The sequence below is a fragment of the Gopherus flavomarginatus genome, chromosome 2 (genome assembly GCF_025201925.1).
Source record: "Gopherus flavomarginatus isolate rGopFla2 chromosome 2, rGopFla2.mat.asm, whole genome shotgun sequence".
NCBI classification, from domain to species: Eukaryota; Metazoa; Chordata; order Testudines; family Testudinidae; genus Gopherus; species Gopherus flavomarginatus.
The window spans coordinates 92,685,613-92,710,638 of NC_066618.1; the positions used below are offsets into that span (position 1 = coordinate 92,685,613).

Here is a 25,026-nt window from a genome sequence, read left to right on the forward strand (position 1 = left end):
AAGGTCTCCCCCACGGAGACTGTCCCAGGAGGCGGCGGTGCCTCTCTCCAAGCCTGGGGACGGGCATGGATGAGCAGGAGATTACGGCTGGGCCCAAACATCCCTTGAAGAAAATCACACAGAGAGGGAGCCGCTCCCTGTCCCCTTGACACTACCTCCCGCAGCAGCAGCCTGGGCAGGGTAAGCGCAGGTGCGAAGGCGGGCGTGTCTGCTGCGCGAGGAGCCCAACCCGTCCCGGAAACATCGATCCGCCAGGGCCGCCTGCCAACGCCCCCCGGCAGCCGCCTGCTTCACCTCCCCGTCCCCTCTGCCCTCCCGCCTTCTCTTCGCTGCCCGCGCTCTTTTCCGCAGGCAAGGCCGCCGTTACGCTAATTGCGTAAATCGCTGACACATGTTTACGTTACGGTGCTGGGCGGGGGCCGATCAGAACACGTAACGCAGAACGGCGTAGAGAGTAACGACTCTACCAGAATAGCCCTGGAAAGGGTTGGAGTAGCCGCTTTGCGTAGCACTGCTTGTCAGCCATCTTTGATTCGGGCACGGCCCCCCCCACTTCGCTATCACCGTGGCTCAGTCCGGAGGGAGGGGGATTTCCTCCTGACGTTGAGCCAAGCGAACGCCGCAGAGGCAATACAGCATTTCATTGCCCGGATTCAAAATGGCCGCCGGGCAATTCCATGGGGCGGGGCAATAGTCAAAACTCGTTCAGGGGGCGGAGAGGAGGAGAAATCTCTCGAGAGTGTTCGGGATCTCAGGCCGCAAGGCCGGAAGCTGCTGCGTACTAGGAGAGGCGTGGGGAAGTGAAATTCGCTTGTTCTCTAGTTCGCGTGCGTACGGGTAGTGTGGTGCAGGGCGGGTACGCTGCGGAATCGGCGTAGGGGACGTTAGCGAATCAGCGGGGCGGAGGCAGCGGCAGTAGCAGTAGCTGGGGTTGGCTAGTGGGGGGAGGGGGAGCTCGGTCAGTGCCGCCGCGGCTGAGGTGGAGGAACGTCAACAGCAGCAGATCCGCCGCCAGCGCCATGGGTGAGTGTCCAGCCCGGGGCCCGCGGGGCCGCTCTGCGCCCGGAGCCGGGACTGTGACAGTTGGAGCGGGGGGGCGGCGGCGTTTCCTGTGGGCGGCGGCGGCTCGAGGTCTCCATGACGGGCAGGGCGGAGAGTGGCTCTCGCCGCCGCCCGCGAGGCTGTAACGCCGGGTCTGGCCCAGCCGCTGTCCCCTTCCAGTCCGAGGCGCCGGGGCCACCCCGCCCCAGGGAGCTCGCTCGCAAGCGGAGCTCCAGGCGCAGCCTGTCGCGGGACCCCGCCCCGCTGCATCCTCAGAGCTGAGGGCTCCAGTCTTCCCCCCTCAACGTGGGCCAGCCTCCCCCCTTACTGGCTCCAGTCCCCCCCATGTGGGCCTGCCTCCCCCCGACTGGCTCCAGCACCCCTTTGCCCCCACTTCCTGCAATGTATTTTTTTTAAGCGGTGCAGAATCGGAAATGCTGGAGAGGTTTTTCTTTTTTGTTTTTTTTTTTGTTACCCCCCCCCCCCCGTTTGTGCCCAAATTTATGAGGGAGGAATTTGCAGCAGGAATTAAGGCAGGAGAAATATGGAAGAGAGAAGCGGGTGGGACTGAAATCACAGGGGGCGGGGGGGGGGGAGATAGGAGAGAAATTTCAGCGTGTTTCCCTCCTAGTTTCTGTGAGCTGTGGGTGTTTTATTCGGTAGAGCTTTTTCATAGTCCATGTAGACACACGTTTTTAACCTCTTTCATCCGACTCCGCCCGCAACCCCCCACTCATGTATTGTGAATGAGAGCTCATTTTCACTGGAGTTATCCAGTCACACCCGAAAAGAGCTTGCTGTACTGTTAGACTTCTGGGTTTCATGGTGTATTTGATTCTTTGTTGTAATTGAAGTAATAGTAAATGAGTTGCTCAGTATTAATTTAAAATTAGTCCACCTACGTCTTTTTGTCCTTGAAAGCTTTTTTGTGATAAATTTAAGATACACAACATCTATTTTATTCATTTTTTTAAAAGAAACCTACGAAAGGTTGGGACTAAGCCTTAACTAACGTTTTAAGACAGATGACCAAATAAATGTTGTGACAGGATATGCAAAACTTAATAGGCAGTTTTGGGGGAAGTATTAGTTACTTTAAGATACTGTGACTTTGTTGCAGTAAGACTTCAGTCCCTAGGAAAGTTAGGTATAAATATGTAAAGTGTAACATTTAAATATCTTTGGATGCAGCTTTGGGCTTGTTTCGTTGTGAAGACACAATTACACAGCAGAGGCTCAGGGGAGTAATATCTTAGTTGAGAATACTTGTTTATAATTTGTTCTCTATTACTGTCCTTTATCATCTTCATCTTGGAGGTACTGTGATAGATAGGTTTTCAATCATATAATGCTTTATACCTGAAAGGTTAAGTTCATGGAGGAGATATATAATCTTTTTTACATTGAAAAGTCTAAGGCAGGGGTCAGCAACCTTTCAGAAATGGTGTGCCAAGTCTTCATTTATTCACTCTAAGTTAAGGTTTTGCATGCCAGTAATACATTTTAATGTTTTTAAAAGGTCTCTTTCTATATGTCTATAGTATATGACTAAACTATTGTTGCATGTAAAGTAAAGTTTTAAAAATGTTTAAGAAGCTTCATTTAAAATTAAATTAAAATGCAGAGCCCCCCGAACCGGTGGCCAGGACCCGGGCAGTGTGAGTGCCACTGAAAATCAGCTCACGTGCTGCCTTTGGCACGCATGCCATAGATTGCCTACTCTTGGTCTAAGCTCTGTATTAATATTTAGTGAAAACCTTGTCCAATTAAAAGAAAAAACAAGCCTAAAATATCAGTATTGTTTGTGTATATATGTATTCAGCACCTTTGAGAATTGGTTACACCTCTTCATTTCACTGAGGTAGTTAATAGCTCTTTAATCTCTGTAACAATGCCTTATTGGTCCTAGAATACCAGAATGTTTGCTGAGTTATATAAACTGATTTTTTTTTCTTCCACGGGGGACTATGAAGCTAGGATTATCATAAAAATAACAGATACCAATTGGATCACTCTTCTTGTCCCTAGATGACAGTACTTGTTCAAGTAATCTAAGTTTATTTTAAGGTATTTTAACCTAGCCTGTTTGATATTCAGTCCTTTTCTCCCTATATTTCCTCTCTTTTCTCAGTTAAGCCTGAATTAGTCTCTATCTGGAGTATAATGTTTAACTTAAAAAAAAAAAAGTAAATTGTCAGATGAGAACATAGATTAATTGTTGTGGTACTGAGGTGTTGTTTTTTTAAAGTGTAGACATAGTACTTTATTCTAGGGAAGAAGAGAAACGCTTTCCTGTAACGTCTCCCTTAAAACATATGTAGGTGGGATTTACTTTCTGAAAATATTAGTGAATGAATGGGATACTTGTGTTTTGTGCCTTTTTTGTGCATCTGTGAAGTACTAGGTGAAGCATTTTTGTAGTAACTTTTTCATGTCTCCTTCTCCTGTAACACTTTTGCACCACGCTTTAGTATAAAATTGATAAGCAGACTGGGACTGATAGCATTGAAATCCAAAGCAGAGCAGCATTTGTTTTCTAGCTTAAAGCAATATTATCTGCATTTTAGTAGCAGACACTTTAACGGCCAGCACCAATAAATGGAAGTTGTATGTGAATACAGGCTTTGAAAAGTGGCTAAAAAATAACGGTTTCAGAATCATCCAGATGTTACATTTAGGGGCTGATAGGATATTTTAGGACCTCACTTTGAAAATATTAGTATCCACTTAAACCATATCAGAATCTATTGCTTCTGCCTGAGTGAATCTTTATAATCCCTGAAACTGACAATTTAACTAACTTTTAGCTTATCCTGTTATTGGGGTAACTATAGGCATGGCATGGATCACCTTGTATCCTGTCTCTTTCTGGTCAAATTGAAATAGATCAGTAATTTTTAGATTGGTCACTTTAAACTGATCACCTCATATAGATGTCCCCAAATGTAACTTCATTTTTAGATGCATGTAAATAAATACATTTAGGTATATCTCCATATATTTATCTTATAGAACTGGAAGGGACCCTGAAAGGTTGTCAAGTCCAGCCCCCTGCCTTCACTAGCAGGACCAAGTACTGATTTTGCCCCAGATCCCTAAGTGACTCCCTTAAGTATTGAACTCACAACCCTGGGTTTAGCAGGCCAGTGCTCAAACCACTGAGCTATCCATCCCCCTGTTACACAATTTATGGACTGCTACTATAAGCATATAGGTGTTCTATGATAAGGTTCAAGCATGTAATATGCATTGCCCATAATATTGCTTGTTAATTCAAGTCCAATACTTTTGTTTTATATCTGTTAGTGTAAAAAGATGACTAGTAACTCATCCTCTTGGGACTGAGACAGATACAGCAGAACTCTAAACTATGTTCTTATAAAACACCACAGCATTTCCTTCAGTTTACCCACAAAACCAAATAACTTGTCTTGTTTTATAACTTGTCTCACTTAAAATGGTGCTTTAGATGGGTTCTTTAAATTATTTTAAGGGACCATCTTCAAAGAATATACAAAAACATCTATCAGACATTAAATTCTAAATACAGGATAATAAAACAAGTGTTTTCCTGGTAGTCACAAATTTAGATTTTGATTGTATACATCTGAAAATTTATATCCTACAATACATGATCTGAATAAAGTTCTCTTTAAAACTGGCATACAGCTGTTGAGTTGATAGTTTCTATTACCCTGCTCTGGTTGGGGTCAGGCTTGTCCTTTGTCACTTGGGCAGGTTATTAATAGAGTAACTGAGATTACATAAACCATATGCTCATAATGTTAGAGGAATAATTGGATGTTTTAGTTCAAAAGGAGCAGCAGATCCTTGGTTACTGTAGCTGTGAGGTCTGAATGGGATGATAGACATTTTTTTAGTAAGTTTTGTTGTAATCATAAGTGCCTACTCCCAGAACTAACTATAGGATGAGGCCTGTAGCTTGATGGGATTGGGATTGTTGTTTTGGAATACATTTTTTGCTTAAATTTATGATAGGGCTTATGTCCACTTAACCTATTGAAACTAGACAGGCACGTGCTTGTTACAGATGTTCCTCACTTCTGAAATTTGGTTTATTCACTCATGAATAACACAAGCTATCTGCAAGTGTTTTCTCTGTAAGTAGTGGTATTTTAGTCATGATTTGAGTAGCTTCCCTGAGCAGTGTTTAAATTAGTAATTGAATTTTGAGTAGTGTTCGACTGTAGGCTAGTGTATAAATTGTAGTTACTTAATGATCTGCAGATACTTAGCCAGAGGTGGCTACAAAAAAGATGTTGTGGGTGAGGAGGAGTGTCAGCATAGTGTTGTGAAGCTTTTTCACAACTGCAAGAGCTAAAACTTAATTCTAATGAAAGTTTAAATTCTGTAGAATCTGATAGTTTTGATGATCTCTCCTCTTCTTTCAATTCTCCTGGAGAATTTCCCGTTTGCCAATGGTGAGTTGATCAGTGAATTTTTTAACCCCTATTTTAATCAGTTTTAAGAGTACCGTTTTTAATGTCTTGTACCAGGATGGGGGCAGCTTTTTTTTTTTTTTTTAGGTAGGGGATTTTTTGCATTACTAATAAAATTTTTTTGTAGCTTCACTTTCAGAGTTAAGTGAGCTGCTTTGCAAAACCTATTTTACTGCATTGATCAAGTGTAGATGTGAGAAAAATGGCTGTTTAGGGTGCTCTTAGCTATCCCTAATAATACAGCATGTAGATACTGTGCTGCTAAAAACATCTTAGAAAATAGCACTTCTCAAGAGGAAAGTGGCCAATTTGTCTGTAGTATATAAAAGAATGAACCTTGTTTTGACACACATCCTACCGCTTTGACTTCATTCTAGAACCAGATTACCCTGCATACAACATAGTTTTTATCGTGCCACTATCACCCAGGTTTTTTCATACTGACACATTCTCTTCTTGGCTGTCACTACTATCCCATTTGAAAGTCTGATAGAATCAGCTTGAGATCCCTGGATACTGGAAGACTAACATTCAGATCACATGCTTGACAGAACACATTGGTGTTGTCGGAAAGACCAGTACTTTGCATGTTTTAGTCTCTTTAAATTCCTTGATTCACATGGGGGGAGGAGGAGAATGTGAATACAGACTTGTTTGTTTCCTAGTTGTTTTGTGTTGACTCATTTTAAGTTTCTTCTCCTAAAGTTTCTCCTGAGGAAAATGCCACTGTTGTTTCTTAAAGTGACAAAATGTTAAGGGCAAAAGTTTAGTGTACAATGGAGTTGCATCATACGCACATTTAACTTGCACGAATTCAACTATATACGCGCAATGAGCATATGCCCCGGAGTGAGCATGAGATGAGAGAAGTGAATTTGCTGTTCCCTCAGTCAGTCTCAGTTCCTGCATGCCTCTCATAGCCTGAGCATCTCACAGCGCTGTGATTCTAGTGTTTAAAGATACATATTTTTCATACAACATGGCCCCTAAATGCAAGCTGGCTACTTCATCTGGTGCTCAACAATGATCTGTTCCAACGCTGGAGGAAAAATTGGCTGTATTGGACTTACTGAGAGACAGTGTGTTGGTCTCCAACCTGGTATGTAAATATGGCCACAATGAATCTAGCATCCGTGCCATCAAGATTCGAGAGAGAGAGATTTGTCAGGCCGTGGCACAAAGTGCTCCAATAACTGCTAAAGTGATGAGCCAGGTGCATGATAAGACTTTAGTGAAGACTGTAAAGGCATTAAACTTATGGCTGGAAGATATGAACCATAAACGTGTGCCTATTGATGGCAATACGTTGCGAGAAAAGCCTCTTAGTCTCTATGTGCTGTTCAAACCTCCCGCCGAAGAGGGACAGCCTTCTACTGAGAAGGAATTCAAAGCCAACCAAAGTTGGCTTAACAGTTTTAGGAACCACTTCAACCTCAAAAACTTGCAGATTACTGGTGAAGCTGCATCTGCTGATGAAGAGGCAGCAAAAGCCTACGCTGAACAATTAAAGAAAATAATAGGAAAAAAAGGGCTATCGTCTGGAACAAGTTTTTAATGCTGATGAGACTGGACTCTTCTGGGGGAAAAAAAAATGTCCAATCACACTTACATTTCAAAATCAGAAAGACAAGCCCCTGGCTTCAAAGCAGCTAAAGGCCATGTGACTGTTGTTTTGTGGCAATACAGCTAGGCATTTAATAAAGCCAGGCTTACTCTACAGAGCTGCAAATCCCCGTTCCCTAAAAGGCAAGAACAAAAATCTCCTGTCTGTGTTCTGGCAATCCAATAAAAAGGCTTGGGTGACGGAAGTATTATTTCTGGATTGGTTCCACAAGTGTTTCATTCCGAAGGTCAGGTGGTACCTCAAAGAGAAAGGACTTGACTTTAAAGTGTTGCTGATGGTAGACAATGCTCCTGGCCACCCTGAGGCATACTAGTTTGGGCATAACAATGTTGAAGTCGTCTTTCTCCCCCCGCCCATACCATGTCCAACCTCTTGACCAAGGTGTGATTCACTGTTTCAAGGCCACGTACACGAGGCTTACATTCCCACAGATACATAGCGCTTTGGATACTGATCCCAATTTTAATGTGATGGAGTATTGGAAGTCTTTCAACATTTGCCGATTGCATCACTTATATTAAACAAGCAATGGATGCAATGAAGCCTGAAACAGTCAATGCATGTTGGCGAAACCTATGGAAAGAGTGTGTGAATGACTTTAAGGGTTTCCTGACCATTGACGAAGAAGTGGAACGTATTGTTCAGGTGGCCAGGCAAGTGGGTGGGGATGGCTTCATCTTCAGTCCTTGAGGAAGAAATTTGAAGAATTAATTGAGAGCCATAGAGAAACATTGACTAATGAAGAGTTAGAGGAATTGATAAAATCATCTACAGAAGATGATGATGACGATGAACAGGAAGAGCCAGCAAGTTGGAATCTTTATAAATTTGCTGAAGTGTTCCAAGCATCAAAACACTTAAATCATTTAATTTCTGAATATGATCCTGCTATGGAACGAAGCCTCAAAATCACACACAATATTACAGACAGTTTGAGATCCTATCAAGAAATGTTTGAGCAGCTCAAGAGATAACAGTGACAGTTGCCGATCACTGTGTTTTTCAAGAAAAAACAATCAGCAGCAGATGAGCCTGGCCCATCATCTTCTGGATCAACATCAAGCCCTGACGACCCCCCCCCCCAGTAGTGTCATCATCATTGTAGACTAGCAAGAATATCCAGGATGAACGGTGAGTGGTTAGGTTTACTGTTTTTCCTTTTTTATTATTTCATTCTTCAGTCTCTCTCTTATGTAATTAAAAATTTTCACGGAGTTATCAGGCGATGCTCTGGAACTGCTCCCCACCAAACCAGTCAGGACTTTGGGGAGCCTCCTCTCCCTTGGAGCAGACTTGTTCAGGGCAAGAAGCTCACACATCTTCACCTCCTGGGTCTCTCCTTGGAGCATTCAGCATCCTCTGCCCCTCCGTGCACTTCCCCAGCGAGCCCGCCCCAGCGGGGTCCTGGGGAAGCCACAGGGTCCTGCACCCCCACTTTGCAGTCGGACGTGACTCTCAGCTAGCCAGTAAAATAGAGGTTTATTTGATGGCAGGATCATGGTCTAAAACAGAGTTTTGTAGTTTCCACAAACCGGACCCCTCGGCTGGGTCCATTCAGGGGGGCAGTGAGCCAGACCCCCACGTCTGTCCTCACTCCTCATCCCCAGCCAGCTCCAGACTAACTACTCCCTCCAGCCCCTCCTCTCTGCTCAGCCCCTTTCCCGGGGCCAGGAGATCACCTGATCTTTGTCTCCAGCACCTTCAGCTGGCACCTTTGCAGCGGAGGGGCCCAGGCCATCAGTTGCTAGGAGACAGAGTGCCAGGCGTTTAGGTGCACTGGCCCTTTGCTCTGTAGCAATCACACACCCTATTCCACAACCTAGATACTGAAGAACTGGCTAGGGGACACTGAGGCACCAACACAGTATTCAGAGCAAACATTAAGAACATTCCCAGTTCGTCACAAAAATACAGTACTGTAAAATTATATTTTGCATATGTACTCTTTATTGTATACTGTACACTACTGTATACATTATACATTTATACATATTACTGTACAGGGTTATATGCTGTACACAAAGCCATGTATATTGTACTTTATGGGCTATTTTAAGGGATTTTCAAGGGTAATTTTGATTATACATGACTTTTGCCTTACACGCTGACTTTAGAACCTAACCCCCACGTAAGATGTGACTCCACTGTATAGATGATTGCAACCAGTTTTGAAAAATATTGTCCCAAAACAGATACAGGCCTCAAATATTGTGGAGAATGAGTTATATCTAGATGGGGAAAGTTTTTTTGCATCTAAACAATAAAAATAATCAAAGATGATTAACTTCTTTGTCTCAGCATAGAGAAAACAGTAGATAAACTTTACCTCGGTATAGTGCTTTGGTGAGACCAATATTGGAATACTGCATCCAGTTTGCTGTCAACATTTATAGAAGGATGTTGAAAAATTGAAGAGAGTTCAGGGAAGAGCCCAAAATGATTCGAGGATTGGAAAAAATGCCCCACAATCAGACTACAAGGAGCTCAACCTGTTAATCATGTAACCTTGACCTCTTTGATAAGTGCTTAAGTACCTTGATGGAGAGAAAATACTGGATACTAAAGCGCTCTTCAGTCTGGTGAGCAAGGCATAATGAGAACCAGTACATGGAAAAGAGAGACAAACTAGAAGTAAACCACAAATTTTTGAGCGTGATTGGAACGAACTCCCAGTGGAAGAGTGGGTTCTTCATTTTGAAGTTGTCAAATCAAGACTGGATGCCTTTCTGGAAGATATTTTAGTCATGATGAAACTTTATGGCTTGTTATACAGAGGGTCAGACTAGATGATCTGATAGTCATCTCTGACCTTAAAATGTATGAAATACTACCTTTTCCCCATACTTCTTTCACTAGTCATTCCTTATTTATAACTTTTTAAAAAGAAAGTAGTAGATAGACACAGAAGTAAACATTTTTAATAATTAAAAATCTGATGAATGTTCTTGGTAATTGTGACCCTCTCATTAAAAGAGTAGAACAACACTAAAGCCCCTGTAGGGCATCAGAGGAAAACCTAATATACCAGTGTTTGGTTTAATGTGACATTCTAGCATCTATCTTTTTGTCCTTCTACAAGGACTTTCAGAAAGTTTTAGTATTCTCTTCTTGTACTTTCGAAGCAGATAATTGTTTTCCATTTTTTCTGCTCTTCACCTCTAGAAGATTCCACCGTAAGTATCCAATATTAGTTCTAATCCTGAATAACTACAGAAATGGATTCCAGAGTGGAAAAAGGGAATCCAAAGAAACTTGGGGGTTGCAACAAACAGCTTTAGGAGTTTGTGGTCTACCTTCAAAGTGATCTCACAAACTGCAGCTACTAAGGGTATGTCTACACTATGAAATTAGATCAATTTAATAGACGTTGATTTTTTTTAGGAATCGATTTGCTAGTCGATTTTGTGTACCCACTAAGCACATTAAGTAGGCTGTGTGCATTCACAGTACTGAGGCTAGCTTCAACTTTCGGAGCATTTTACTGTGGTAGCTGTCCCACAGTTCCCACAGTCTCTGCTGCCCATTGGAATTCTGGGTTGAGCTCCCAATGCCTGATGGGGCAAAAACATTGTCTCGAGTGGTTCTGGATACATGTCATCAGGCCTCCCTCCCTCGTTTCTTGCCTTTTCCTGGGTTACCCGTGCAGATGACATACTATGGCAAGCATGGAGCCCGCTCAGCTCACTGTCACCATATGTTTCCTGGGTGCTGCTGGCAGATGCAGTTAGGGTGACTAGACACCCCGATAATTTGTCCCAATATTTCGCACTCTGTTTTTCCCCTCCGCCAGTGGCCCCTTCTGCGCGCCCCCCCCCATATGTCTCAATATTTTCTTTCCGTCATTTGGTCACCCTAGACGCGGTACTGCAGTGCTACACAGCAGCATCCACTTGCCTTGCCTGGCAGACGGTGCAATACGACTGCTAACTGTTGTCGTTGTCCCATGGGTGCTCCTGGCCAACCTCGGTGAGGTTGGTCAGGGGAGTCTGGACAAAAATGAGAATGACTCCAGGTCATTCTCTTCTTTAAATTTTTAATCTAATGGAGATTTAATCTTGCCTGGAATATCATGCCAGCTGGAGGCTTCTGCCTCAGGCTGCTCTCCCAGTTGGCAGCACCACGTGGTCGCATCTGCCTCAGCCTACCCCTTGCTTCCATGGCTGGACATGAGTAAGGAGTAGTTCAACTGTAGGCTGAGCAGGTTCATAATGGTGGTAGAATGTGCCTTTGGATGATTAAAAGCCAGCTGGTACAGTTTACTGACTCAGACCTCAGTGAAACCAATATTCCCATCATTATTACTGCTTGCTGTGTGCTTCACAATATCTGTGAGAGTAAGTAGGAGACGTTTATGGTGGGGTGGGAGGCTGAGGCAAATCTCCTGGCCACTGATTATGTGCAGCCAGACACCAGGACAGTTAGAAGAGCACAGCAGGGCATGCTGCTCATCAGAGAAGCTTTGAAAACCAGTTTCATGACTGGCCAGGCTACAGTGTGAAAGTTCTGTTTGTTTCTCTTTGATGAACCCCACCACCTCCCTTGGTTCACTCTACTTCCCTGTAAGCCAACCGCCCTCTCCTCCCCCCTTCATCTCAGCTTGCAGAGGCAATAAAATCATTGTTTCAAATTCATGCATTCTTTATTAATTCATCACACAAATGGGGGGATAACTGCCAAGGCACCCCAGAAGGGATGGGGGAGGAGGGAAGCACAGAAGCGGGGTTGTTGTAGGGGCACCCCCTAGAATGGCATGCAGGTCGTCATAGAAGCGGTATGTCTGGGGCTCTGACCCAGAGTGGCCGTTTGCCTCTCTGGTTCTTTGGTAGGCTTGCCTGAGCTCCTTAAGTTTCACGGGGCACTGCTGCAGATCTCTGCTATAACCTCTGTCCTTCATGCTCTTGGAGACTTTTTTCAAATATTCCGGCATTTTGTCTTTTGGAACAGAGTTCAGATAGCATGGATTCATCTCCCCATACAGCGATCAGATGCAGTACCTCCCGTTTGGTCCAGGCTGGAGCTCTTTTGCGATTTTGGGACTCTATGGTCACCTGTGCTGATCAGCTCATCACACTGGCCAAACAGGAAATGAAATTCAAAAGTTCGCAGGGCTTTTCCTGTCTACCTGGCCAGTGCATTGGAGTTGAGAGTACTGTCCAGAGCATTCACAATGGAGCACTCTGGGATAGCTCCCGGAGGCCAGTACTGTTGAATAGAGTCCACACTACCCCAAATTTGACCCAGCAGGGTCTGTTTTTAGTGCTAATCCCCTCATCGGGGAGGAGTACAGAAATCGATTTTAAGAGCCCTTTAAGTTGACAGAAATGGCTTCATCGTGTGGATGGGTGCGGGGTTAAATTGATCTCATGCTGCTAAATTTCGACCTAAACTCATAGATCAGGGCTAAGAGCGGTTGTTACTTGGAGTGTAACCAATGAGTTAAGACCTGAAAACTCCAGGGACACCCAAGTACTTATCTTTTTGTCTTTTTTTGGGGAGGCATTATAAAACCAAAGATTCAAGTTCAATTGGTCCTCTTAAGCCAAATAAGTGCAATATAATAAGCAACAATGAAATAAAGTCCTATTTTGGGCTGCCCCACTGCTGAATATATACGCTTTCTTATACATTAATAAGCCTGAAAACTGGTAGCAGTCTGTGAATGTCTTTGACCCATAGTCCACCAGGGACAGGGTGATGAATTGCCTTGGCAGAAGGCTCTGGGCAAAAGAGGTTTTTCCTGTTGGTATAGTCACAAAACTTCACTTTCACTCAGATGTGTTAAACATGTGGATGAACGCTTTTCACAAAATGGTCACTCTATATTTGGCATATCAGTCATCCTCATCCTCAAAGGAACCTGCACAACATTTTCAAAAGATAAGCTTGAGATCTTAAATTCATAACTTCGCTGGACACTGAGTCATGGCTTATTACAACAAATTATAAGCCACTAACTATCTCTCTCCCCCGCCTTCCTTTTCTCCTCATGACTGGAGGGGTGTTAACTTCACCTTCAATGGTCCTTTTAAATATGTGTTAACTACTTATGCTAAATCTTTTCCACTTTGTATGTAGCTGTGACACTATTTCCCAAACCTGAAGAAGAGCTCTGTGTAAGCACAAAAGCTTGTCTCTAACCAACAGTAGTTGGTTCAATAAAAGATAATACCTCGCCCACCTAGGTCTCTGTAGTAAATATGAAGGCTATGTCTACTCATGCTTTTGTTGGTAAAACTTTTGTTGGCCGAGATGTTAAAAAAACAAACAGAAACCCACCCCTAGCTCCTCGCCCAACCAACGTAAGCTTCGCTGATGTGGACAGTGCTGTTGCGGGGGGGAGATGCTCTGCTACTGAGGCCATGGCTACACTGGCACTTTACAGCTCTGCAACTTTTGTGCTCAGGGGTGTGAAAAAACACCCCCATGAGTGCTGCAAGATACAGCGCTGTAAAGTCTCAGTGTAATCAGTGCCACAGCGCTGGAAGCACGGCTCCCAGCGCTGCAAGCTACACCTGTAAGGGATGTGGTTTACATGCAGTGCTGGGAGAGCTCTCTCCCAGCGCTGGCGCTCCGACTACGCTTACACTTCAAAGCGCTACCGCGGCAGCGCTTTGAAATGTCAAGTGTAGCTATACCCTGACATGGGTACTGTCACTTGTTGGGAGTAGTTTAATTATGCTGATTAGGAGAGCTTTCTCCTGTCAACATAGAGTGGCTGTATGGGAGACCTTACAGTGGTGCAGCAGTACGGGTGTACCACTGTAAGCTATGTAGTGTATACATAGTCTAAGACTTTTGAAAGACAAAATATACTCCCACAAGCTTCAGTCAGTACTGCTGGTGTTTAAGCAGGTAACACTCTTCAGTCTGTCAGTACTGAACCAGTGGCCTAGCATGACATGACAGTATGCTACTGTTTTTTGAATAAGATGTAAAACTGTGATCCTGACAGATAGGCATCTACTAAAGATCCCTTGCATTTTTCATAAGTGGAGTCTTAATCCTGGGCAGTTTGATAACATTCTGCCTAGGTAAATTCACCTTGCAGTTGTAGCTGACCTGTCCTAAATTTTTGTGTAGTTTTGTTTTCTACTGTTAAATAGCTGCTAGAGAAGTGGATGCATTTCAGTGATGGATAAAGCTTAAATCATTTGGAGAGCCTCTGGAATGAAAGATTCTGTAAGTGTATATTTAATTTTTTATTTTAAAGAATTCGGGTATGGTAGACTTCTGAGTTAAGGTTCAAACATTTGGGCTCCAAATGCAGGCTTAAATAGAACTAATTTTTAATTGGAACACCGGAAATTTCCAAAGTGAAAAGAGGTCAAGAAACCCATCTTGATTTTTGTCTCTGAAAATGCAAACAGCACGTATTAATTTAGGAGCTAAACTCAGACACTCTTTTTAATAAAGCAAAGGGGCGCGGGGGGAGGGGGGGAACCACTGAGACTTATATTTGTTGCCTTTTGGAGGTTTTGCCAAGTAATGTGAAATCAGGATTTAAAAAATCAGCTGTCCCTAGGAAAGTGAGAATTATTCCCTGGCAAATGGGAGAAACTACACAATTAACCTCTGCAGGATATAAGCTTACATTTATGGTTGAGGAAAACCTTAGAAGAATTTAATGAAGGAATGTCTTCCTAAGTTGCCGGCAGATAGTTCTAGTGATGGCTGCTGTTTTTAGGTGTACCAAGTATTGGGTTTCATTATTGCTATTCAGAATCTTCTGGCATTTACAAAAGTGTAAAGAATTTGTAAGTTTCAAACTGCTGTTACTGATATGTAAAGCGGAGACAGGCAATACATTTTATCACTCGGGGAGGGAGTATAGTAGAAATCTTTTCTTCAGTCTCTTCTCAGAAAAGACAGGAAGCTGTCTTCTTTCATGCAGCTCAAGAAGAGTCCTCTTCAAACTTGCTATCTAGTAGTTGGGGTTGTATAATGGCTGAAGACTCCAAGTGGGAGTAAACAACAGAAATTGCAGCATTCTCCCACTTCCTGGAGCTAGTGGCAAGGGAGCTGGGCTGTTCATCAGGTAGTTGCCCCAGGACTTTGCTTGTGTACTGCCTCCTTTTCTTGTCTTTGTATTTACCTGCAGGTAGTGGGTTAGGTATCTGGTGATTTTATTTTGTATTCACATGAAGCAGTTCATTTGAGATGTTCTGCTAGAATTCTAAAAGCAGCAAATCTTTACACATCTGAAATGTTCAGTAAGTGATCTTTACAGACTCTTTGGTTATTTAGCTTTAAAGTAGACTATTCTAATGTTTGGGTGTTTTTGGTCATTACAGAGTTCTTAAATTTTTATTATCCAAGTGAATTGTCTTGGGCAAGCTTTGAAAATGACTGCAGTGATGATCCTGTACAGAGAACCTCAGTTGGCAGGCTGATGCTTTGGTCCACTGGAATGATTCTTTTTGTAGTACGCTGAGGGGTGAAAACATTACAGCTTTAGTCCTCTCACTCTGTTCAGCTTTTCCATCTGGAGCAATGGAGCTGCTAGTAATTGGTACACTGTTAGATGAATTCTTTTTTCTCACCATCTGGAGTAGTAACAATTGCAACTAAAGTCAGTTTTTAGCCCTAGAATGAACAGCATCAGAAATGGGCTAAATTTTAGTGGTTTGCAGCTTCCAGTACATGAATTATGTAGTTATATGATCACTACACTTGCAGTCATTGTCTAACAGTACATTTTATCATTTAGTTTAGTCTAGTTTGGGGTGTTAGTGTGGATTATACATCTGTTGAATCTTGTAGACTACTTCCCTCCCATTTATACTGGCAAACATCTTTGGCATCTACAGCAATTGTTTAGGTTGAAAAGATTATGTTCACTAAAATTTCTTATTTAGCTATCTTGTTGTAATTCTCCAGTTGAAAACAAGAAATACCAAGATGATGTGGCCAGCCAGCTCTGTGTTTTGAGACCACTAGTGGTCCACAGACCATAGTTTAAGTGCATTTGGTCAAACTTTTCCAATTCGTTGCCTAACTTTTTTGTGTTTTGAATTGATGTCACTCTTAAAATGATTACAAATTCACAATCCCTCCTTTCTTCTAAAACCCATCCACCCAGTATTTTGATAAAACTGGAAGTCTTCAGATATTCAGGGGATAGCTTCAAAAATCATAATTTAGACTTAATTCTGAGTTCTTTCCAGGGAAATGTAGAAACTTTCTAAATGCTGCTAATCCAATTGACATGTAACAAAGCATTGTTTTACTATAGATCATGACAAACAGATATGCTAATGGAAACAGTTTTTCAAAGCAATATTTAAAAGTAAAAACTAAATGTTCAGAAGGTTGTGATTTTTGGTTCTAGCTTTAGTGTCTAAAATGTGTTGTACATAGTGAAGAATAGGAGTTGTTGAAAACACAACCTGCTTCAAACAGATTGTTTCTTAGCTAACCTCAGGTAGGGATGGTCCTTATAAACTGGTATGGGGAAAAGAAGATGAAAGATAAAGAAATAGGTGGTTTCAAATTTGGGAACTACTGGTTCCCAAAACATGAGGGATAGGGTCAGAATAAACAGACTTCTTTAAAGAGATCTTCCATCTTCAGTGATCTAAAATGAGAATTCATTGACGGCAAGTATAAAAATGACCCATTCTTAAAATTATAGAAAAGAAGAAAATTAGGACTACTTTATATGTCAAAAGCAAAATAATGTTCAAGAGTAAGTGGACTAAACTCTCTAAGAGTAGCTTCTCCTAGAGCTAAATATTTGCAGAAGGAATTTGAAGCTCTGCCAGTATGTCAGTCATGCCTATATTTGGAACATTTGGGCTTTATTTTAGTGGATAAAGCCTTAAGAGAGGCTACAGAGTACAGGAATATTTTAAAGAAAGATATTGCCCCTCTGCTGAGCTGTAGTAGATGTGTATGGTGGCTTCCAGTCGGAAAAGAAATACACAACATGGAGTCTGAGTATATTGTCAGTGAAGTTTGTATTTTTTATTTTTACAGTCTTGGAACAGCAGTGGTCACAAGCAGCATGCATACAATTGCTCCCTTTCGGGGGCATCAACTCAAACACCATTGCCTGGCTTCCAGCGAGCTTCTCTTCCTCAAGAGTTCACTCTAATTAGAGAGTTTAAGGTGGAAAATACTGACTGCTTGCCACAGCTCTTCCTAGAAATTTTCAAGAAACAGTCACATTTTCTGAAGACTAAAACTTGCTTGCACTGCTAAGAATTTGTAAGGTACTAACACCATACGGTGACACCTGCTATAATGGATGAATTAATCAAACTGCATACTCTGAGGGGAAAATATTTTTCTACTCATCTTGGGTAGATATGGAAAATATTTAAAAACAACCTAGGGTGAAATTTGGTACAAACTGTATCTTATTTTGGAAAAATCACCTTTCCTTTTTGAAGGGACTCTGTAATTTTGTAATTCAGTTGATGTAATAAAAGGAGTTGAAAGTATTTGCAAGTACTGTTTGCTCCCAAATCCCCACATCTGTTTTTGTTCTAATCATGTCCCACACAACTTGAAGAAACTGAATTTGACGTACTTGTGGGTATGCAGCAACTGAACCCATGAGAAACTTATCTTTCATTTAGAGTGATGTGAGATGTCACTTGTAAAAATTGTAAAAGACATTTTTTTAAAGTTGATTCTTTTTTGTTAATTTTAGGAGTAAGATTCTAAGCTAGCTTTTGCAGCTTCAGCTTAATGCTGGCAGTTGCCTGACCTTCTGCCAGAAGGTCTGGTGTAGGAGAAGAGGTGGGAAGAAGGAATAAAATGCAAATGTCTGTTGGATAAACTATCTGAAATACAATTGATATTTACAGACTTGCTGCTGTTTCTAATGTTGACAAACATACTACTTTGCCTTACTCTCCTTATAGTCTTCCCTATTTCTGTACTGAGCTCTTTCGCAATATCTTGCTGCCTTTCTGTTCTCTTGTTGGCCTGCTTTTGTGACCTCAACATTTTCACTCTTTACTTTCTTCTCTGTTAAAAAAAATAAAAATAAATAAATTCTAGAATCTTAATCTTTAAATTATTCTTCTGGCTCTTCAGAGAGAGGTGTTCTTGTAACATCCACTTGTCTGCATGCGTACAAGGATGGAAGACGCAACACGAGAACAGGAATCTAAGACTTGCATGAAATATTTGGATGGGTTTGATTTTTTTAAAACCTATGGCATATTGCTTCAGTGAGCAGTTTTGTACTAAACTCAGTTTGTCCACTTCTAGTAAAGTGAGAGAAACTTCTGTCCCAACTTAGTTTCCTTTATTAACGCAGTCACTAAAGTGTGTGGGGGGTGGGAGGGGGCAGCAAGAACCAAAAGCCTCCCAAGCCTCCAGTTATGTGCTTCCACAACACATACAACTGTTGAACAGTGAAAGACCTGAAACATTCATTGCTGCCAATAAGTTAAAATTAACAAGAGGTCATTTGTGTAGTTTCTTGATTTCTATAAACTTTCAGATTTTGATGCTATTAAATAGAAGAAATGTAGTAGTACTGATAATGGCAAAGAGCTCTTGAAACTATGCAAAGAAATAAGGTAAACAGTGCTCTCATAACAGTGAATGGAATAGCACTGTTCATGTAGTGAAAAGGAATGGTGTGGCATTAAATGAGAACTACTTGATTATGTGCAGTGCATGTTTGACTTGAGTGACATGTGGGAATGAAGCCATGTAGAAGTTTTATGTTGTAAAATTGTACCATGCTATTGTAAAGGTTTTTAACTGCAGAAAAAAATTAATATGAGAGGCATGCAAGTGTCTGGCTTTAGAAGTAACTGAGTTTTCCCAGTTAGTTTTGTTTTTCTAGATAGCAGCTTGATTTGATCGTGCTAAGGCACTCATTGGTTGTTTCAGTCTGGAGCGCTGATTGTCTCCACACTAGCCACTCTTTATATGTTTAAAGCAGAGGTCCCTAAACTGTGGGGCATGCCCACTAAGGAAGCATGAAGGAACGTGCTGGGGGGTGTGTGTGGTTGCGACTGGGGTCAGGGTCAGCCCCCCTGGAGGGATGGGGAGGGAGCATCTTCTGGCTCAGGTTCCGGCTGCCAGCCCCCTTGCCCCTGTCTGTGTTGTCCCCTCCCCCCCTCGGAGCCAGCTCCCGGGGGTGAAGGAGAGAGGTAAAAAGTTGGGGGGCCACTGGTTTAAAGTTTGCCTATATGTCCCCATGATTAAGATAGAGCTGCTAAAGTTGACCAGTCCCTCAATTGGTGAACCTCTTTGGTTTGCCAACTGAGTCTTCTCTGTTCCTTGCGCTAACCCTCAGTCAGCAACGTAACCCATGTTACCTATGAAATGCCCCCTGCTTCTGGTCTTCATTTTCCCCACTGCACCTCCACCCCAATATAATGTGGTCTTCAGGAGCCAAAAAATCCCTACCACATTATAGGTGAAACCCCATTATATTGGGGTAGCGGTGGCAGGGCATCAGTGGTGATTTAAAGAGCCCAGAGCTCTGGCTGCGGGGAGCATTGGCCCTTTAAATCACCGCCAGAGTCCCGGGGTAGTGGCTGCAGGGCTCTGACAGTGATTTAAAGGGCTCGGGGCTCCCTGCAGCAGCCAGAGCCCTGAGCCCTTTAAAACACAGCTCGAGTCCCGCTGCTGGAGCTCCGGGATTACTGCACTATATGTGAACCCAAGTTATATTGGGGCGCGTTATATAGGGGTAGAGGTGTAGATGATCCATCTGTGACTCACCAGAGGAGGCTTCATTCTGACTCCTCTCCATAACCTTCCAGTGTCCTGCTACTTCTGGCTGTCCTCTGTTCTAGCTCTGCTGTGCCTTAGTTGGTGACTAGCTGATTTCCTGGTTGAGTCTCTTGTTTTGACAAACGGCAGCTGATTTATCAGTATTGGTGAGCAATACCCATGGATGATTGCTGTCTGGCATTGCAGCAAGAGGAGCAGCATGAGTCCCTGTGCTCTCACAGCTTCTTGGCTTCCAGCTCTTCTTCCAAATCTAACTGGGCATAGATGACACTTGAGTTGACAGTGCATCAGATGTGCCAGTTTGAGACTCAGTCAGCTGGACTCAGGGCATACTGTAGATATTTCAGTAGAAAGCTGCAGTTATTGTTATCTTGTGCGGTGCTTTTTAATCAGTTAGCTTAATTTTCTTGCGTGGGCTTAGCCTTACATTTTCCTTTTTTAAGGCCAAATTATCCTACTTTCTTAAAAGCTTCACAATTTCTGCTGGCTGCAGCTGACTCCCACTGGTGAGAGTAGCTCTGCTGGTTTCCTTTCTGTCAGTGCTAAACCTTTGCTACCCTGTTCAGAAGTTATTCATTATTGACTTAGACTTCTACATTCAACTGAATACTGAAAGGAAATATTCTTCCCCTTTATAGAAGTTTTGGATAAGCATAATTTGATAAGACAGGATAAATTGTTTTCCCTTTTTTGCCATTTCTACTATACGCTTGTTCAGGGTGAATTTGGCCAATTTTTGTAGTGCTCATAAAAACAGGATTGATAGTGCTGCCTAAAAGCAGATGCTAAGACCTTCCACAGTCCTGTTATACACCTTGGTATTAAATGACTACACTCTAGTACTCCATCCCTAATATCACTGTAACAGAAATTGCCAGTTGCAGAGCATATGTGCAGGTATTTACGTGGTCATTTGCTTCTGGGATGTCTCAGGAGTGTAGGATGATAGTGAGAGGAAGAAACAGTGTTATACATCCTATTAACAGGAGTATACTTTTCTAGTTTTTAATGTTTAATGTTTAATGACAAGCTTTAGAGTAAAACCTCTTTATCAGTAGTCTTCAGTGGTGTTTTGATGTGTCAATCTTAATTCTCAATGGAGACTTAAGATACCAGCAAGTGTGGGAGACTTCAAGGGTCCACCAAAATCTTTTAACACTGTAAAAATTGTAACTCTCTTTAAATATATAATAGGTTAACAAACTACTTGTTTCAATTGTGGTTTATTGATTTAACCTAACATAGCGTGGTGGCAGAATTCTGTAGTGCTGACATGGTCTAAGTCACTTCTAACCTAAAACTAGAAATTCTACTAATTAACTCTATTCACAGCATCTTGGGCCTGTAGCCAGCTGAGTAAAAACATAGAGGCAAATAAACTGAATATAGGGTAGGGTTCTGAGGAGGAGCTGTTTAAACATCTTTAGTGGGGAAAAAATAGATATAGCAAGTGCAGTTTCTTAAGGTACCAAACTATGAGGGTTTTTTTTTCAAAACAATCTTTGTACAAAGAAAAGCCTGCCTTCCATTTATCTGGATTTCTTACCAGTGTGGCATGTTACATTCTATAAAATGTTCCCAAATGTGCATAAGGTTGCCTAATGCTTTCTATTTTCAAATCCTGCTTTCAGCTGCTTGTAACTATGCCAAAAGTCAACTGTTTGGGCTGAATTTTCCATCATAGGTGTCTGGCTCAGGCTGAACTTTTTGGGAAAGTTTAAGTTAAAATGGTACAGTACAGCCATTTCTTAGATGAAAGCCAAGGAAATTTTTTTTGCCCACATTAGTGACCGAATAACACCTTTTTTTAAAAAAAAGGTTCGTCTTTATTTTGGCAAGGGCATTGGAGGTCACCCAGATGCTATGGATTTCCTTTGCTAATCCCGTGAAGGCCTACTCGCCAAGTTGCAAGCCTCTGAAAAATCTGAAGTTCACTATGCTCAGTGGGAGGTGTGTTAGAGACTAGAAGCTAAATTCCCAAAAGATTCTCAGCACTGAGCATGCTACCTCTCCAAACAGCTGCTGTATGTCAGTCAGACTGTGCATTTACTAACACCCACAGAGTGACTGAGTATGCTCTGTCCTGGGCTGCAGGGGCTGAGCAGGACTTTATCTGCAATTGCTCCTTCTAGCAGCTGGGAGGTATGGGGACCATTGGGATCCTATTGGGATCCAGGAAGTGGGTGGGCACAAGTCCGCTCACTGCTAAAGGACCTCCCCCCAGCCTAAGGGGAGTATCCACAGGACCTGGAAACCAAGTGATTGCAGGGGACAACTAATGAGATAACAAGGACAGGAGTGAGGTCAACAGGTCAAATGAAAGGAACCTGGTGGGACACCAAGCTGAGAACCCCGGACAGCACCCGCTGCTCCTCAGAGACGCCAAGGGAGCCAGTGGATGCCACTCAGAGGAACTATGCCTGGATTTATGAGCAGACGGAGGATAGGAAATAGACCCCACAGTCACCAGGCAGCAGAATTGAGAGCAGAGAGACTTTCTCCTTTGCTCCTGCTGCTGGTGCAATGTGGAAGAGGAAGCAGCTGACCATGAATGAATTGGGTGTGAGAAGGGAGGTGAGGTGGCTGAGACGCAACTGGCAGTGGGTGGATAGGAGCAGAGAGGTACAGACAGGCTTGCGGGATGGTTCAAAAGAGTTTATGACCAGTAAAGAACACTCCCCTCCAGAAAGTGCAGTTGAATTCAGGTTCATCATGTCAGCAGGTGTCTGGGAAAGCCACTAGCAAAGTGTCTCTCATTCCCCTCTAGTCACTGGCTCACTTGGAGGGTGCTACCAGTTACTCATTTAGTTCAAGTAGTTCCAGACCTGCTGCTTAATTCATGTGGGAGTCTGCGTGATTTTGCATGATGTATGTTTTTTCCCTACTCACTTTTTAAAAAATGAAGAATTATAAAAACTACATTAAAAAAAAAATTACAGTTGCCAAGCCCTCAAAGGTTAGGAAATACCAGAATTATGGTTACTCATGCAGCTTCAGTTTGGCCCCCATGTGAATGTGTATTATAGTAGTCTTTAATTATATTATATACTGTTTTTTCTCTCATACAGTGCGCGGCATGGCTAGTGCACTGAACATGGTTTAATTTAGGCTTGTGTAGTGAATAAAGGTGTCTGTAGGACCCCTACCTCATTTGTTGCAGAGTTGTGCTGTGGACAGGGCAAGGAATGGGAGGAAGAGAGAGGATGCTTTTGTGGTCAAGGTACTTAAATGTCACCCTGGAGAAATGGATTCTATTTGTGCCTCTGCTATGTGATGCTAGTTAGGTCGCTTGCCAGAATTTTCACTTGTGGCCACTAATTGTTCTTCATTTTCTGGACTCCTAATTCAAGACACCTGGGTCCAGATTTACAGAAGTGCTGAGTGCTTAAACTGCAGGTGAAGTTAATTGGAGCTATACATTGAGCATAAGAAATATAATAAAAATGCTAAGTATTCTGAAAAATCAGGCCATAGGTATCTTAAATTGGGAACTCCAAAACTAATGGGCACTTTTGATGATTTTGGCCTTAATTGCTATGCCTCCGTTCTCCCATTGTAAAATGTGGTGGTACAGTTCATCTTTCAGGGATTTTGTGAAGATGATATTGTTTACATAGCACTTGGATACTAGTCAGAATACCACAGAAAAGATCATGGGGAAATTCATAATTTTGTATTCCGTGTGGGGTTTGGATGGTGTCTGCTAAAAAAGCCTGAGTCACACATTGAATGAGAAAAAAATTTAAAGAGCCCATCTATTCTGTTCACTGAAAGAGGTGTGATGGTCATGTTGGAAAAAAATTGTGATCGTGGACTAAGACTGCATTGTAATCATAGACTCCAGGAAGCCAAATTATGGTTGTACGTATTTAGTGTAGTCTGTACTATGAAGGAATAAACATTTGTTTTTTTAATCAAATTATAAGCAGTGCTGTAAACTATTAAAATGATTGTTGATCAAATGTAAGTAACTTTAGATTTTTCCTCCCCTTGCTTTGTGTTCTGCTGCGTGCTGCTGGACCTGTCGTGGCAATGCTTGGAATTCATCACTTTTTACTGTTAACCTTGGATGTACTCTCTCAATATCTGGAACACTGGAATGATGGAAATATGTTGTTTACAAAGTAGCTGTGAGTATCATTACTTTTACAATTACACTTACTCTAAACAACCAACACTGTTTTTTAGTCTAACTGTTGAACTAAAACTTTACATTATACAGTTGGATGAAGATCAAGCTAAGGATAAAAAAGTTAAGCTAGTGTAGGTATTTAAACTTGATGTTCTGACCTGGTATAATGATTCACAGTGTAGAAGTAAATCAATGAAATAGTAGCAAAAACAGATTTAGAAAAACATTTGAGGAATTTAAAGCTAAAAATATAGTAAATTGCTGGAAAATAGAAATTCATAAAAAGCGGAATGGGATTAATCGTGATTTAAATCAGCAAGCAGGAAACTATGATTTAAACTTGATTTTTATCATTTTACGTTTGGTTATTTTCCTGAAGAGAAGTTCATTCTCATTAATGTGTGTAACAATATTATGTTGATTTATTGATTTAACATTGTACTAAGTTTTTGGTACTACTTTTTGTTAACCAGGAGTATATGCTGCATCTGTACACTTATTTAAGCAATTATATAGTGAAGTCAAAGTTTCTCCAAAGCAATGGCTCATCAAGCTGATGCAGTGTAAGGCACGTCAGTTTCATAGGCAGTGGTACACAAGAGAGTGATGTGGCTAACATTGTGCCTCACTGCCTTTGACTGTCCTAACCCGATGGGTCAGGTACCTGTTTTACAACTGGGTGAACTGGAGGTGACCTAGTGTGAGAATGAGCAAGATGCGAACCCATGAAGTTGAGGATTGTAGTTGAGCATCTTAAACACTCAGTCATTGCACCTCAATCAGTTATAGTTTAACGTGTTTATTCAGATAATTATTTTGTTTTATTATGCTAGAAAATGGTGAATGAAGCATTTCTTTAGTAATTTTTACTCAGCATTTGTCAGGCTGCATTTAGATTGAAATTGGAATTCAATAAAAATGCACAAAACCAGCATTTTTAAAGTTTTTTTTTTTTGTTAAATAAAACTACCTTAATATACTGGATACATAAGGAATTTAGGAAAAAAGTACCAAGATATGTTTTGCATTTAAAACTCTCTAACTTTACAGATATTTCTGGTCAC

General features: G+C 41.9%; 1 protein-coding gene across 3 annotated transcripts in view; it reads left to right on the forward strand.

The window, feature by feature from the left end:
* Positions 1 to 777: 777 nt before the first annotated feature.
* SEPTIN7 (septin 7) overlaps positions 778 to 25,026 on the forward strand; it is a 132,735-nt gene continuing 108,486 nt past the window's right edge. For 2 of the 3 annotated variants that reach the window (XM_050938041.1, XM_050938040.1), the window contains exon 1: positions 778 to 1,023. Coding sequence is in view for 1 of the 3 variants with exons in the window: in XM_050938040.1 (XP_050793997.1) it covers positions 1,020 to 1,023 (4 nt within the window). In the remaining 2 variants the exon portion in view is untranslated. The remainder of the gene's footprint in view (positions 1,024 to 25,026) is intronic. The other variant, XM_050938039.1, reaches the window with a different exon arrangement.